Raw genomic sequence first — 16,278 nt, forward strand, 5'->3', positions numbered from 1 at the left:
GTATGTAGGGTTTAAGTGGTTAAAAACAAAGAAGATGGAGAATAAAATTTTTTTTATAAATCTTTATAAAAACAGAAACCAGGAATTGAGTAGATCATGAGATTGCAAGAGTGGGGGATCCATTAAGAGAAAGCGATGATAGATTAAAAGCTTTGACAAAGCCTAGATAGATTAGCCCATTTTGGGCGGGAACCCCTTTTGGTGTTAGCATTATGTTATGCTTTAGCTATTGAAAAATAGCAGATCTACAAGCTCGTAGCGCGCCACCGAGTGGCACGCTACGAGCTTGTAGGTCTGCTATTTTTTTTTAAATCGAAGAACGACTGACATAGAAACATAGCTTTTTCAGAAAACTAGTGTCAGGATGTAGAAGACATTTTTAGAATCTGATCTCGGGTCAGAATGGGTTAGAGCAGAACCCGGGCCCATTCTCCATGGGCCATCTACCTTGATCTCCTGATAAGGCAGAGAGGCATCTATGTGAACCCCCAGAGGGGGCCAGAGAGAGAGAGAGAGAGAGAGAGAGAGATGGATGGATGGGGATGAGGGAGGGAGGGAGGGAGGGAGAGTAGAGTTGAGGAACACAGGGAGATAGTTAACCACCAAAATAGCGTTTCGTCTCCACCAGGCCGAAGGCTTGGGGAGAGAGAATGTTTTGCACCCTGTCCGTGTGTCCGTCTGCGTACAGCTAATATCCGGCACGTTGGCCCGGTCCCTGCCAAACTGTGCACACACACACACACACACACACACACACACACACACACTCTCTCCCTGGATGCCAAAGCCGAACATCTGCCCCAAATTTTCCAGATAGGCCTGTTCTAGTGCCACCATGAGGCCGATTTTTGCTAAACACTTTTTTGAATATATTAGTCCAACAGCGTCTCCTTTCTCTCAGCTAAGGGGTAGAAATGTTGAAGGCCCCTGTTCTAGACTGTTGATTGTCTAAACAAAAGTGCTGGAATTTTGCGGAAGGGGAAAATGACAAAATTCCAGGGGGGAGTTCAAACACTGGAAGCCGCACTTCCGGCTAGATACACTCTGCCTTAGGTTGTGACCAGGCTCTTCCGGCTAGATACACTCTGCCTTAGGTCGTGACCAGGCCTTTCTCTTCACAGATGAGGAAATCTGGGACCGAAGCTATGACCGCACCCACTCAAGCTCCACAAATAAAGTAATCTGATTTATAAGCTAGTAATAGAGTGACCCTTGACCTGAAGGTCAGGGAATGAATGGGAGGACAATGGACAGCAAACACAGCGAATGGATCTACAAGCGCACACAACGCAACGCAACGTGAGCTTGTAGATATTTGGAGTCTCTAGGGGGGACTGCACAATTAAATTAATCACATTTTAATCGTTATCACAATTTGGGATTCTCAGTTAAATAAACATGATTAATTGAGCTGTGATGTGTTCGATAGATAAATGTGTGTTATTTGCCATATAATATGTGCCCTGTACAATTTACGGATAAGGGTTCAGGACAGATAGGCCTTTTCAGGGAGGGGTCAGAATAAATTATGGACTTAGATGGTTATTCGTCTCAACTGCTCAATTGTGACAGACCTACTAAAAGCTAAAGAGCGTACATTTGTGTCCTGATAAGTGGCTTAAATGCAACATTTCCATAGGGAGGTTTTTTTTTCTGCTGTGTCCGTATGTAATTGTGTATGCTCTGTATACAGGGTATGACTGATGGACCAGGGGCCACATGCGGGGCCCCCACCTTCACTTAACACAATCGTTGCCGGGATTCCTTCAAAATAGGAACTCTGGGGTGCCGGAAAGACATGTGAAGATATCGCTCTTTAGATCCTTTTGTACACCGCTGTATGGTGCCGCTATAGACAAAGCAGCATCAGAAGACTCACAGTGGCCTATAATGATTGTATGAGGCTGCTGTTGAGAGTGCCAAGAAGCTCCAGTGCTAGCCAGATGTTTGTTAGTGTCGGAGTACCTACCTGCTCTGCTGTACTACGTAACCTTATGTACAGATTCATGTGTAGGGCATCTGAGTCAATAAACGACATCATTGCTGTAATAACGGACCCTAAACGCAGTTCACTCAGGTTCTCGTCGAGACTGTGGAACCACTGGCGCACATGTCTGTATGTCAGAAACTGAACAGTGTGGGATATGTGCATATATGTACCTTTTTATTTATTTTTATTTTTGTATTTACTGTTATATTGTATTGTTTGTGATATGGATCCTCCTGGGTCTGAAATAAAGATTGATTGATTGATTGACATGGCCGATTTGACTCTGAAGCCATTTGCAGTTTAATAACGGAATACTGATTTATTATTGATTTCAGCTGTTACAATTCCAAAAACGTGCAAACATGGCACAGGAAGCGTGGAAGACGAGCGGTGGGGAAAAGAAGAAGGGAAAGAAGGTCAAAGAGAAATGGACACAGAGGCCAAAGAGAAGCAGACAGACTGAGGCTCACCAGAGAGCTGTGCTCTGGTCTGCTGCTGCTGCCGTGTTGTTACCAGCCTGGAATAGCAGCTGCCTATCATTTAACACATTCTGACCTGAGATCAGATTCTAAAATTGTCTTCTAAATCCTGACAGTTCTCTGAAAAAGCTATGTTTCTATGTCAGTGGTTCTTTGATTTTTCAAAAATAGCAGACCTACAAGTTCATAGCGCGCTACTCGGTGGCGCGCTATGAGCTTGTAGATCTGCTATTTTTCAATAGCTATATTATAACAATGCTAACACCAAAAGGGGTTCCCGCCCAAAATGGTTCTGTCAGTTGTGCTCAACCTTTTTCATGTCAAGGACCCCCAGAATTATCTCTATTGGGCCACAGACCCCCATCTCAAAATATGTTGTTCCAGGGACCTCCCCAGAAGCAAATATTTTAGTTAAAAATGTTCGCACTGAAATATATATATTCGAAGATTTGCACCACATTTTCACAACTTCTCAAAAATAGCAGACCTACAAGCTCGTAGCGCGCCACTCGGTGGCGCGCTATGAGCTTGTAGATCTGCTATTTTTCAATAGCTAAAGTATAACGTAACGCTTAAAACACCAAAAGGGGTTCCCGCCCAGAATGGATTAATGAAGTGAATGCTGCTGCTACAGGGAACAAACCTTTGACAGTGAATGGAGGGAAACGGAGGAGGTAGAAAGAAGAAGAAGCCCCATCTGGAAATTGACCTATAAGACCCGATGACACTTGGAACTGCTTGAGCACTCGCTGTCTCACTCACACACCCCCCACAGAGTGCTCTATCAATTGAGAAACGTGTGCAACTCAAGACACAGGTTTTCAACAGGGAGGTCACGGCTTTACATCCCTATTTTGTAGGGGTATAACGATACATTTTAACAACGATACGATACGTATCCCGATACATGGTTGACGATACGATACATGGACGATACGATATGATTCAATGATTTAAAATCGATACGGTAACTATTTAGCAAATACACTAAGTGTGAAACTTGTGGATAGTGCAGGTTTTTTTTAAGGTAAAGATTTATTATTATGGATATAAATAAGTAAACAGTGATATCTGTCAAATAGATGACCATTGTATTTGAACATATATGGATTAACCCATGCCTTGACATGAACACAGAATACAATGCAAATTTATCGATAGACCAAGTGTAGCTATATGGAATAGAAAAGTAATTAAACCCAGCTTTTTCTTTTTACATCTTAAAATTTGTAAATACAATGGACAATTTTATTATTTCCATTGCGAAACGATTCGATACAAAGTCAAACGACACGATGCGATATTTGCCATTTGAATTAAATATAGATATACTTTGATTAAAATCAATATTTCGATATCGTTCCTATATCGTTACACCCCTACTATCTTGGGCATTGATTTTCAAACAAAGAAATTATCAAAAACTATATTCACTAGTATTTGTATGATCCCAAAACGCAACATCTTGCAACCATTGGTGTGGGAAAGGCATAAAAACTATTCTGTTGCAAGGAGTTGCAACTAGTTGCATTAGTGGCGGACTGGCCTTTGAAGTTATGACTTCAAATCACAATTATTTTAAAACATTCGTCTCGATTACAATTTAAAAACCATTATAAAAAAGATAAGTGGAAAATAGCAGATATATGACCCAACAACACGTTGCAAGCTTGTAGAAAAGCATTTTCGCAACTTTTTGTAATTTTTTTGCCACGTATATGGAAGTATATACCGGTACTTACATACAGTACATATATACAGTACATACAAATGCACAGAAAACCGATAGGAAGCAACACACTTTATCCCATTCTGGGCGGGAACCCCTTTTGGTGTTTTAACTAAAGCATTATGTTATACTTTAGCTATTGAAAAATAGCAGATCTACAAAGCTCATAGCGCGCCACCGAGTGGCGCGCTACGAGCTTGTAGATCTGCTATTTTTGAAAAATCGTGAAAAATGTGGCAGAAATCTTTGAATATATATTCTTTCAGAGCGAACGTTTTTTTTTTTTTTTTCGACGTCAGGCCTACATGGGTTATTGGCAGTCCAACACGCGCGGCTGTATTACAGGAGCCACTTTGAACATGCAGGATTATCAGAATGTGCTCTACCCTGATAAGTGGCTTAAATGCAACATTTCCATAGGGAGGTTTTTTTTTTTTCTGCTGAGGCTGAGACCCGGCAGCCCCGCAAGAAGCACTACTTATAAAGTTAGCCGAATCGAGCCTTTTGGTATTATGTCACAAAGCAAGCAGTGCCTGTACCGTTTCAATAGGGTGGTAATGTGTAAGTGTGAGACGGAGAGGGAGGGAGGGGGGGGAGGGGGGGGGGGGAGAGAGAGAGAGAGAGAGAGAGAGAGAGGGGGGGTGGGGGGGGGAGGGAGAGGGAGAGGGAGAGGGAGAGGGAATGACAGACGTTGGAAGAGAATCAGAAAAAGGAGTGTTTGTGTAGATTTATTATCTTAATTAGTCGACAAGTTAAATGACCATATTGGCGTCAAAACATGCCATTGTGTGTTCTAATCTGTGGCCATAATATTGCACATAAACATATTTTCCTGTGGCTTTCCTGTGGCTGCAGTAATGCGTCTGTGGCCACTGACCGTGTTTGACCGTGCTGGGCAGGTCATGTGGTCGCTCGCGATGCGTCCTTAGCCACTGACCGTGTTTTGTCCGCAAGGATAGAGAGAGGTAGGTACACTACAGGGAGAGCGAGCATTCGGTGCTCACCGCAGAAGTGGGAAAGCCCCGCTGTGTTTGGCCAGTAGTAAGTAGCCTTGCCGAGCCATGAGGCCCATAGGGCAGAAGTACACCCCCTGGACATGATGCTAGTATGTCGCAGGGACTTACCCCCAATCCAACCCTTGATGCCAAGCAGAGATGTCAAGAAGGGAGGCATTGGGTCCCATTTTTACAGTCTTTGGTATGACCCGGCCGGGGATTGAACCCCAACCTCCCAGTCTCAGGGCGGACACTCTAACCACAAGGCCACTGAGCTGGCCAGTAGTGATTGGCCACAAAGCTGGTGGGTGATGTCAGCGACGTATCGCGGCCACAAAGCACACACAGCGTGAACGGCACTTTGCGCATACATGACATGGCCACCTGAACCCGCCGCGCACAAAGTTGTGCACTCCATGGGCACACACATACATTTGAATTGTGGCCGTGGAATTCTCTCAAATGGAATAATAGTCTTATGTTTGGGATTCCTTATACGGCCATCTCAACCAACCAATCACAGCAACCGATTGTGAATGTGTAAACACGGAAGGGCTCGGCACTTGACAAACTACATGGAAAAAACGCTGTGCTTGCGTTCGCATGTGCGCAGTCCAAATCATTATTTTTTTTCATTCGATTTTTTTTCACACCGTCATCTCAGTCACGAAAGTGCTACGGAACATGGGAGCATACCTATTTACGTGGTAAATAGTGCATTTATATAGCGCCTTTAGCCAAGGCGCTTTACATAGATTGTGCATTACATTCAACCATTCACACACACATTCATACACCGATTGCGGCAGAAGCCATGCAAGGCACCAACCAGCACATCGGGAGCAATTTGGGGTTCAGTGTCTTGCCCAAGGACACTTCGACATGTAGATTCGAACCGCCGACCCATGGATCATTGGACGACCTGCTCTACCTCTTGAGCCACAGTCGCCCCACGCACCTCGACAGTGGGTGCAGGGCCAATAAGGCAATCATGGGAGGTATAGGGCCTGCACACCATTATTTTAGTAAAGAATTACTTTTACTATTGAATAAACGACAACGTTTCAATCTTAGTAGATCTTCGTCAGGTCAGTATACAGATGCACACATGTTTCATCACTTTTATATACTCCCCACAGATTGAGTGCCTCCCCCCCCCCGTTGTTACGGAACATGGGAAACATTGTTCTAGATGCGTTTCAGAATCAGAATGGGTTATCTTATCCCTGCCTTCACGTTGCCATCAGATACAGACAACGCACTGAAACAACAACAAAAAGAGCAAGGAAAAAAGATGCCCTTTGAATATGGATATTAGCCCATTTTGGACTGAGGTCGATTAAAAAAAGTCTTCTAAATCCTAACATTTTTTCTGAAAAACATGTTTCTATGTCAGTGATACTCAATCTTTTTCATGTCAAGGACCCCCAGAATTATCTCTATTGGGCCACAGACCCCCCCCCCCCATCTCAAAATATGTAGTTCCAGGGACCCCCCCAGAAGCCAATATTTTTAGTTAAAAATGTTCGCTCTGAAATATACATTCAAAGATTTGTGCACACATTTTCACGACTATTCAAAAATAGCAGACCTACAAGCTCGTAGCGCGCCACTCGGTGGCGCGCTATGAGCTTGTAGATCTGCTATTTTTCAATAGCTAAAGTAGAACAGAATGCTTTAAAACACAAAAAGGGGTTCTCCCGCCTAAAATGGGTTAGATATGCTTCATAAAAGATCAAAAGAATTGCATTCTCTCCATATAGAGTTGAGGAACTGAAAGGGAGGGTGGGGGGGGGGGGGTGGAAAAGAAAAGCCAGTAATGTAGCTTTTATTCCTCCAAAGTGAAGCGGGTGGTATTACGGCTTTGAGCTTAAAATCTCAGCATGCCGAGACTCATAGTTAATGCTTAGTCACGTCGCGGAAGGGTTTAGTCAGGGGAAAATCCGCTTGTTTTTGCAACCGTGTAGCACGGCACGCTCTGAGGCAGCCTCTGAACTTTTATTTATTTTAATTTTTTCATGACTTAACCCATTCTGGGCGGGAACCCCTTTTGGTGTTTTAACTATTGAAAAATAGCAGATCTACAAGCTCATAGTGCGGCACCGAGTGCCGCGCTACGAGCATGTAGGTCTGCTATTTATTTTTTTAACGTGAAAATGTGGTGCAAATCTTTGAATATGTATTCTTTCAGAGCAAACGTTTTTTTACTCAAATATTTGCTTCTGGGGGGTCCCTGGAACAACATATTTTGATATTGGGTCGGAGGCCAAATACATATCATTTTTGGGGTCCTTGACATGAAATAGTTTGAGCACCACTGACATAGAAACATGTTTTTTTTTCAGAAAACTCATGATTTAGAAGACATTTTGTAGAATCGAGCTCAGGCCTAAATGAGTTAAGGGCTGTGCGTGTGCGTGTGTGTGCCCGTCCCGGGCGTCCACCTCAATCCAGTGACCCAATGGGAGATGAGTATTGGTCGAGTATTGATCATTTATTAGTCTACTCAGTCTTATCTGAACACCCCAGACGGTTTTTAAGTTGCTCGATTCAGTATTTAGTTATTTGATATTCATTTTAGCTGCCCCGCCCACTTCCAATACAAACCCAATGTAACTTCAAACTTAATTATAACCATGATGATTCTTCGAAGAAAAAAAATGATTTATTTGTTCATAATAATTGTTTTTGAAAAGAAGCGCCTCCAGCAGGAGGACAGAGGAAACAAAAAAACACACCAAAAACAGTAAATGAAAAACCACGGCCCACTCACGTATACATTTAGGACAATAATAATAATAATAATATCAGTCACCAGAAAAAAGGTTGGGTGTTTTCAATGAATCCATCATATGGTTAAAATGGAGTTTGAAGTTACAATGGGTTTGTATTGGAAGGGGGCGGGGCAGCTAAAAAGAATATCAAATATCTAAATATTGAATCGAGCGACTTAAAACCTGTCTGGGGTGCTCACATAAGCCTGGAATTACCAAAAGTTATTTTTTTTAAAGTGAAATATCCCTTTAAGTTTGACAGCGAAACTACAGAGCCAAATCAGGACGCGACTGCACCATTATCTCCCTCCCTCTTTCTCTTTCTGCTTATCTCCCCCCCTCCCTTCCTCTCCATCTCCCTCTCTTGCGGGGGAAGACCCAGACATGGTTAAGAGCATCCCCTCTTAATTCCTTTGGGTCAAGTCGCAATTTACCCCACAACAGTCGAGGTAAAAAGGGCCTCCATCTCACTTTCTGTCACAGGAATAAGTACCTCTCTCTCTCCCCCTCTCCCCCTATCTCGCCCGCTCTCGCTGGAGCAGAAATTCAGTGAAAGCATCGGTTTTAAGACTTTCACTAATGCTTAGTGCTCCAAATCTGTTGCTCCCTCCAGTGCTTAGTGGTTCCGAGATCGGGGCGGCGTTAAGTGGGTCGACAGAAGCCTTCTGCTCGCAGCGGTCCAAACCGCCAGCGTTACCTTTTAGAAGCATCTTCTTAGCAGCATGAGGCCTGACAGTCTGAGCGGCTGAGGTACTGCAGAACAACATTAATGCCTGGTGGGTTTAAGCCATTTTGGGCGGGAACCCCTTTTGGTGTTTTGAACATTATGTTATAATTTAGCTATTGAAAAATAGCAGATCTACAAGCTCATAGCGCGCCACCGAGTGGCGCGCTACGAGCTTGTAGGTCTGCTATTTTTGAAAAATCGTGAAAATGTGGCGCAAATCATTGAATATATATTTCAGAGCGAACATTTTTAACTAAAATATTTGCTTCTGGGGGATCCCTGGAACTACATATTTTCAGATGGAGGTCCGTGGCCCAATAGAGATAATTCTGGGGGTCCTTGACATGAAAAAGGTTGAGCACCACTGACATAGAAACATAGGTTTTTCAGAAAAAAAATAGGATTTAGAAGCCTTTTTTTTAATCGACCTCAGTCCAAAATGGGTTAAGCGTTGCAGCTGCAAATAAACCCTCATTTACCCATAGCGAGGCTCCCATAGTTTGTGTCGCTGCATGCCTACTGCTTCCTTGTTGCCAAGGCAGCCGTATGGCTGAAGCTTGAATCATAGGAAAACAATAAAGTGGAATGGTCATAGTTTTCAAAAGCTCTGCAATAATCATTGACGGGGGGGGACGGGTGGGGGATGGCTATTTTTTGCTCTGCCCTAGTGTCTTAGCAACAATTCAAGCTTTTGGTGAGAACCAAACAGAATATTTCTCTTATTGATTTTGGGAGTGTGAGAGGATGTGCCTGTGTGTGAGAGCGCGTTTGTGTCGGATGGATGAGGACACCACCAGTAAAACCTAAGCCACTTCTAACAGCATAGAAGGTCTGCCTTCAATACTAATCAACTGTGGAAGAATACAGTGGTGTATATATTTCAGCTTAATTACAGCGGGCTCGCGAGGCCAGACACATCGGCGATCTTCAGGAGAACCTTGCCAGAGCAGAGTGTGAATGGTCATTATAAAACGCCCCTCTTAAGTGCCGTTTTAAATATTTCATGGAAAGGTTTTGGCGGAGATCTACGTGACAAACAATGTTTGTCTGCCTGACAGCAGGGTTAGCGTGTCTGTGGCTGGGGGCGTGGCTGACGTTATCAATTGCAATGAAGGTGATTAACCCATTTCGGGCGGGAACCTTTGTGTTTTAAGCATTATGTTATACTTTAGCTATTGAAAAATAGCAGATCTACAAACTCATAGCGTGGCACCGAGTGCCGCGCTACGAGCTTGTAGGTCTGCTATTTTAGAAGAATCGTGAAAATGTGGCGCAAATCTTTGAATATATTCTTTCAGAACGAACATTTTTAACTCGAATCTTTGCTTCTGGAAGGTCCCTGGAACAACATATTTTCAGATGGGGGTCGGCGGCCGATTACATATATATTTGGAGGTCCTTGACATGAAAATGTTTGAGAACAACTGACATAGAAACATGGGTTTCTCAGATTTGTAGAATCCTCCTCAGGTCTAAATGGGTTAATAATTTGTTCAGTGCAAAAGCAAAGCGTGAATGTGTGGAGAAGGCCTGGGCGGACAGAAAGCCACCGACTGCATGGTTGGCTCATCGAAAGTCTATGTGGAAAAACTGTAGGAATATCCGAGAACAAGCAAGAACACAAACACACAAATATACTCCCACACACCCCAGACACACACATTCCCCCTAATCAAGCATTAGCTTGAATCCCACCCCACCGCCCCCCCCCCCCCCCCCCCCCCCCTTTCCCCTCACTGTATATGTTTCTTTTCCTTTTTTACCTCCATTATGATGAATTCCTGTTCTGTTCTTTGTCTATATAGAAGTGTCTATTTGTACGTCTCTAAATGTTTTGATGAATTGAACATGGTGGAACCTGTTGTAAACAAGTGTAATGCTTAATTGGGTCGTCCACTCACAGTTAACAGCCTTTGTATTGAGTTTGTGCTTGAAATGTACTGTAATTCTGCAAACTGTTAATACAATTTCCAATCAATCAATCAATCAAGCTTCAGGCACAGGATCATTTAACCCATTTTGGACTGAGGTCGATTAAAAAAAAGGCTTCTAAATCAAATTTCTGAAAAACCTATGTTTCTATGTCAGTGGTGCTCCACCTTTTTCATGTCAAGGACCCCCAGAATTCTCTATTGGGCCACGGACCCCCATCTCAAAATATGTAGTTCCAGGCAGGGACCCCCCGAGAAGCAAATATTTTTGTTAAAAATGTTCGCTCTGAAATATATATTCAATGATTTGCGCCACAACGATTTTTCAAAAATAGCAGACCTACAAGCTCATAGCGCGCCACTCAGTGGTGCGCTATGAGCTTGTAGATCTGCTATTTTTCAATAGCTAAATTATAACATAATGTTTAAAACACCAAAAAGGGTTCCCGCTCAAAATGGGTTAATATGAGCAGATTCTTTTCAAGGCCCCCAGAGTAGTGATGATGACTGAATGCTGTTGAATGGAGCGTCGCTCAAGAGAGAGTAGAGTAGAGTAGAGTGACACCAGAGAGGTTTGAGGAAACGTAAAAATGAAAAAGAAACCGTGTTCTAATGTGCTGGGTCCCTTTGTGTTTCGTTTCCTACATCTTGTTTAAAATTATAATTACAGGCCTGGGCCATGGCTCAGCGGTCCAGGCACCTTGGCCGGTAATCCAGTCTGGCAGTGTGCCGCGGGTTCGACTCCCGATCCTGACGGCCTTTACTGCATGTCTTCCCCCCATCTCTCTCCCCATTTCCTGTCAGCCTACTGTCTGTCCCTCCATACAAAATAAAATAAAGGCGAAAGCCACAAAAAAAAAGGAAAATTACAAAACTTTTAACAATATTTTTTTTCCCATGAATTAAAATCAGTTATCCCCATTTTGGCCATGTTGTCATAAAAGGTGAAAGCCGGTTTCAAATGTTTGTTTTTTTTAATCTTCAGAAATCGTCTTGTTTCACTAACTTGTGTGAAACGCTGTAATCCCAAGTATAAAATACTTAATAACTAATTTATGAAAAAACATAAAAAGATGAAATATGAAGAAACTGTTTTGCCCTGACATGTTTTCCAATCAATGCGTGTGCGCGTTGTCGCACACAATCTTCATGTCTTTACAGCACGTAAACAAGCCAAGATCAGACCCTTAATAATGAGGGGGGGAGCTAGGGCATGAGGCCCGCTTTATTTGATTCCAACGTGGTTCCCATTCCCTGCCTCACAAGCCTTTATTGCTGGTGAGAATAAACACTTAACAGCCACAAAAACGGGCCGCTATACATATGGTTGTGTTTGTACGTCTTAACCCATTCAGGCCTGACGTCGAAATTTAAAAAAAATAGTTTTCTAAATCATGCCAATTTTCGGAAAGAAAAAGGCACATTTTAACGATTTTTAAAAAATAGCAGACCTACAAGTTCATAGCGCGCCACTCGTGAAATCCATATATAGACACATGTGTTCAAGCACGTCCACACTAGCGCAGGCTATTGCATTTTAATGGGGAGAAACATGATGAGCATGCAATTTTCTCCAACAGGCCGCAGTCTGGGTTTTAACGCTCATTGTGCCTCGCTCGTTATGACCCTCAGCTCATGCGTGTAGGCCATCTTTGTTACGGCCATCTTTGGCGCCTGCACACATCAACGTCTGCAGGGTGCGCCCCCCCCCCCCCCCCCCCCCCCCCCCCCCACACCCCCCCCCAGCCGGAGTCTGACAAATAAACAGCGGAATCATTAGTCTCTCTCCACTTGTCAAGGGGGAGCCTACGGACGAATTATGCACCATTAAAAAAAAAAACATTAACAAGGACGATTAAAATTGCTGCGGACGGGGGTTGGTTGTGAGGGTCTGCATCTCTCGCTGTTATTGAGCAGTGTAAATAGACTCGCCTGTGTGCCCTTACTCACGGTCTGTGCATGTGACGCATACGTGCATGCATCTGATCTGTGTTTGGTATCCACCCCATGTGACGATGTGCAACACAAACGCGTTCCTGGCTGGCCGCAAGGAGGAAATATCTTTGGTTGGAGTTTGTATTTGGAGACTTTTATTTGATTGCGTGTAATTTGTTGTTTTCATGTAGGGAACTAGGGATGAAACGAACTAAAGTTGGTATGTTTACACTCAATTGTACTGTATTGTACAAATGATTAATTCCACTCAGGTTTTCATCAATGTGTCCTTTCAAATAATCTGGTATCCTAATTTGTAGCACTCCCTTGTTTTCTTTGCACTCCATTTACGTGACCATTTATGTGACCATTTTATAGCCAAATTAAGATCTGTGCTAAAATTGTTGGTAGGCCTGTTGAGGTCATGTAAAGAAGTCCAGACCAAGAGCATGCTTAGACTTGCAAAGAGTATCTCCTCTGACCCCCTACATGTTTTAAATGATGAATATCAACTGTTGCCCTCCATGAGGCGGTTTAGAGTCCCTAAATATAAGAAAAACAGGCTAAAGAACTGTGTACACCAGTCTGTTCTGCTCTTAAACCAACATCGGTAAACCAAGAAGATATGTTCTATTGCTCTTGTTCCAGTGATGTGTGTCCTGTAATGTATCTTTTGTAATGTATTTTGTATGTCTTGTCTGTATCTTGAACGGTGACGTAATGGACCCAAAACAAATTTCAGTGCAAGCTGACAATAAAGTTGTATCGTATTTACCCTGTCGTTGACTAGGGTCAGTGACAATATTACCCTGATTTTCGCAAGTCCGCAAGTCTCTTTGGATAAGGCTGTCTGCGAAATACCTGGGTGGCGGTGGCTCAGGGGTAGAGTGGTAGTGTGGCTGGATAGTAAGTGCAAGGTTGCCAGTTCGAACCCGGGCTCCCCCAGAGTAAGTGTCGAAGTGTCCTTGAGCAAGACACTGAACCCCAAATTGCTCCTGATGTGCTGGTTGGTGCCTTGCATGGTTTCTGCCGCCATCAGTGTATGAATGTGTGTGTGAATGGGTGAATGTAATGCACAATCTATGTAAAGCGCCTTGGATAAAGGCGCTATATAAATGCACCATTTACCATTCATTTACCTACATGTTAGACTCGAAGTGGATCTGAAGAACAAAAGTGATGACTGCGGCTGAGAGAAATTGATGTGTGCACAGCACAGCTGTGCGTATGAATGTGAACGTAAGTGCCAAATGAGTAAGTGGCGTCCCACAGGGCAGTGTGCAAGGGTCTCTTTAGCTCGCAGCACGACCCCCTGGCTGCGTTAGCTGGTGTAAATCACCGGTGGCCCCTGGTGTGTAGAGCACAGCGGATCGATACGCACAAGAGGTAGGAATCAACACTGCTTGTTTAACCCATTTTGGGCGGGAACCCCTTTGGGTGTTTTTAAGCATTATGTTATACTTTAGCTATTGAAAAATAGCGGATCTACAAGCTCGTAGCGCGCCACCGAGTGGCGCGCTACGAGCTTGTAGGTCCGCTATTTTTGAAAAGTTGTGAAAATGTCGCACACATCTATGAATATATATTTCAGAGCGAAAATTGTAATGTTTTTTGTGTGGCTTTCGCCTTTTTTTTATATGTTTATGGAGGGACAGACAGTAGGCTGACAGGAAATGGGGAGAGAGATGGGGGGGAAGACATGCAGTAAAGGCCGTCGGGATCGGGAGTCGAACCCGCGGCACACTGCCAGACTGGATTACCAGCCAATGTGCCTGGACCACTGAGCCATGGCCCAGGCCAGAGCGAACATTTTTAACTAAAATATTGGCTTCTGGGGGGGGTTCCTGGAACTACATATTTTGAGATGGGGGGTCCGTGGGCCAATAGAGATAATTCTGGGGGTCCTCGACATGAAAAAGGTTGAGCACCACTGACATAGAAACATGGGTTTTTCAGAAAAATGATAGGATTTAGAAGCCTTTTTTTTTTTTTAATCGACCTCAGTCCAAAATGGGTTAAAGTGGGAGAGCCGGCCGATACCAGGCCCCAGGGCATCAGCCTGGACGTTTACAGAGATAGAACTATACGTCTCGATCTGGTAGAGACCCAAGATTAGGTAAAGCCGTTAACGCGTGTGTGTTCCAGGGTTTTCCCTGCCATTTCTTCCCTCACACACACAAATCTTCCAATAGTCTCTCCTCAGCGATATAGTTTTATTTGACAACAGCCGGCTACACTACCACAGGCAATCATATCCAGTCTGATGCAAGCATACTAATGCTCCAATTACATGGTTTAACCAGTGGTGCCACAGACCACGAGGGGTGCATGAATGGCATAATTGGTGGTCCTCGAGGATTGTTTGAAGTATGCTAGTGGTACAGAGTTCAAAGAAGGTTGAGGAATCCATGCTCTAGTAACATAAACAGCAATCCATTGACAACAGAGTGAACGGGAGCCTGTGCTTACCTTCTTTCCAATCAGCTTCTTCCTCAGGAACTCTCGGGCCTCAAACATGTAGGGGATGTCGTAAAGAGGACGGAAACGCTTGTCTTTGTCTCTGTTCTTCTCCTAGAAACACAGAGAGAGAGAGAGAGAACATGGAACACTGTCAAAGTGGGCAGGGGTGAGGTGGGTTCGGGGAGTGAGGCCAAGTAGTAGCCCGACCAGTTTGTTTTGGGAAGTCTGGAGCCTTGTTCTAAGGGCCTTTGAGGTGCTGTGGTACCAGGAGGTGCAGGCATAGTCGAAGAAACCTTGTACGAGGGCTCCTGTTAGGGTCTTCAAGGTGTTTTTGTTGACCATTGAGGAGATCCTGTATAGGAATATTGTTCTTTGGTTGACTTTTTTGATTACGTTGGTGGCCATTTTATCCACCGGAAAGATTTGCCTCCAGGATGGAACCAAGGTAGGTAATTTCATATTTTCGTGTGATAATATTGTCACCCACTCTAACCAAGAAGCCATCTGCCTTGCTGAGATTACCGTTTGATCCAAAGAAGAGAATGGATTCAGTTTCCCAGGTATAAAGATAGTTTGTCATCAGCGAGCCAGGTGCAGATTCTACCGAGTTCAGAGCTGAGGGCCTTTTCAACCTGCAGTAAAAAGCTCTATATTCTGATAGACTGTTCAGTGACAGAGGTCTCACCTTCTCTCGAGCTGAAGAGAACAGAAAATACAACAGACAGTAGTACCTTTTCAGGTGGGTCACCAATTTCATCCAATCAGGAGAGAGAGAACCCATTTATGAGCTCCACATTCAAGTGTGTCTGCTCTTATTTTTCCTCCACTTCAAATTTCACACAATCCTGTGTGTGAATTGTCTCTCCTGATCAGTTGAAATTGACCATGAAAACGTATTTTTGGGGAAGAGTTGGAGACGACTGTTTGGCCACTGTGACCAAAAAAAACACTCTATAGCAATGTTTACCATGGGAATATAATTATCTTAACCCATTTAGACCTAAGGCCAATTAAAAAAAAAGAAAGCCTTCGAAATCCTAACACAAGTTCTCTGAAAAACGTCAAATAACTAATTATTCAAAACAAATTACAAAAAAAAATGTTGCTATAAACTGTATGGCAACAAAACCCCCAAAAGGGTTTCAGTGTCCCACTCCATGGGACAAACTTATTTTTATTAATTGTTTCCCCAAAAAAGGTAAATAAATGGTAAATGGTGCATTTATATAGCGCCTTTATCCAAGGTGCTTTACATAGA

General features: G+C 43.5%; 1 protein-coding gene across 1 annotated transcript in view; it reads right to left on the minus strand.

Moving 5' to 3' along the window:
- The window catches only part of snd1 (staphylococcal nuclease and tudor domain containing 1), a 361,345-nt gene that overhangs the window by 270,427 nt on the left and 74,640 nt on the right, over positions 1-16,278 (minus strand). The window contains exon 11 of the mRNA XM_079493746.1: positions 15,030-15,131. Coding sequence (XP_079349872.1) covers positions 15,030-15,131 — 102 coding nt within the window. The remainder of the gene's footprint in view (positions 1-15,029; positions 15,132-16,278) is intronic.

This window comes from Electrona antarctica (genome assembly GCF_951216825.1).
Source record: "Electrona antarctica genome assembly, chromosome: 23".
In the NCBI taxonomy this organism is placed as follows: domain Eukaryota; kingdom Metazoa; phylum Chordata; class Actinopteri; order Myctophiformes; family Myctophidae; genus Electrona; species Electrona antarctica.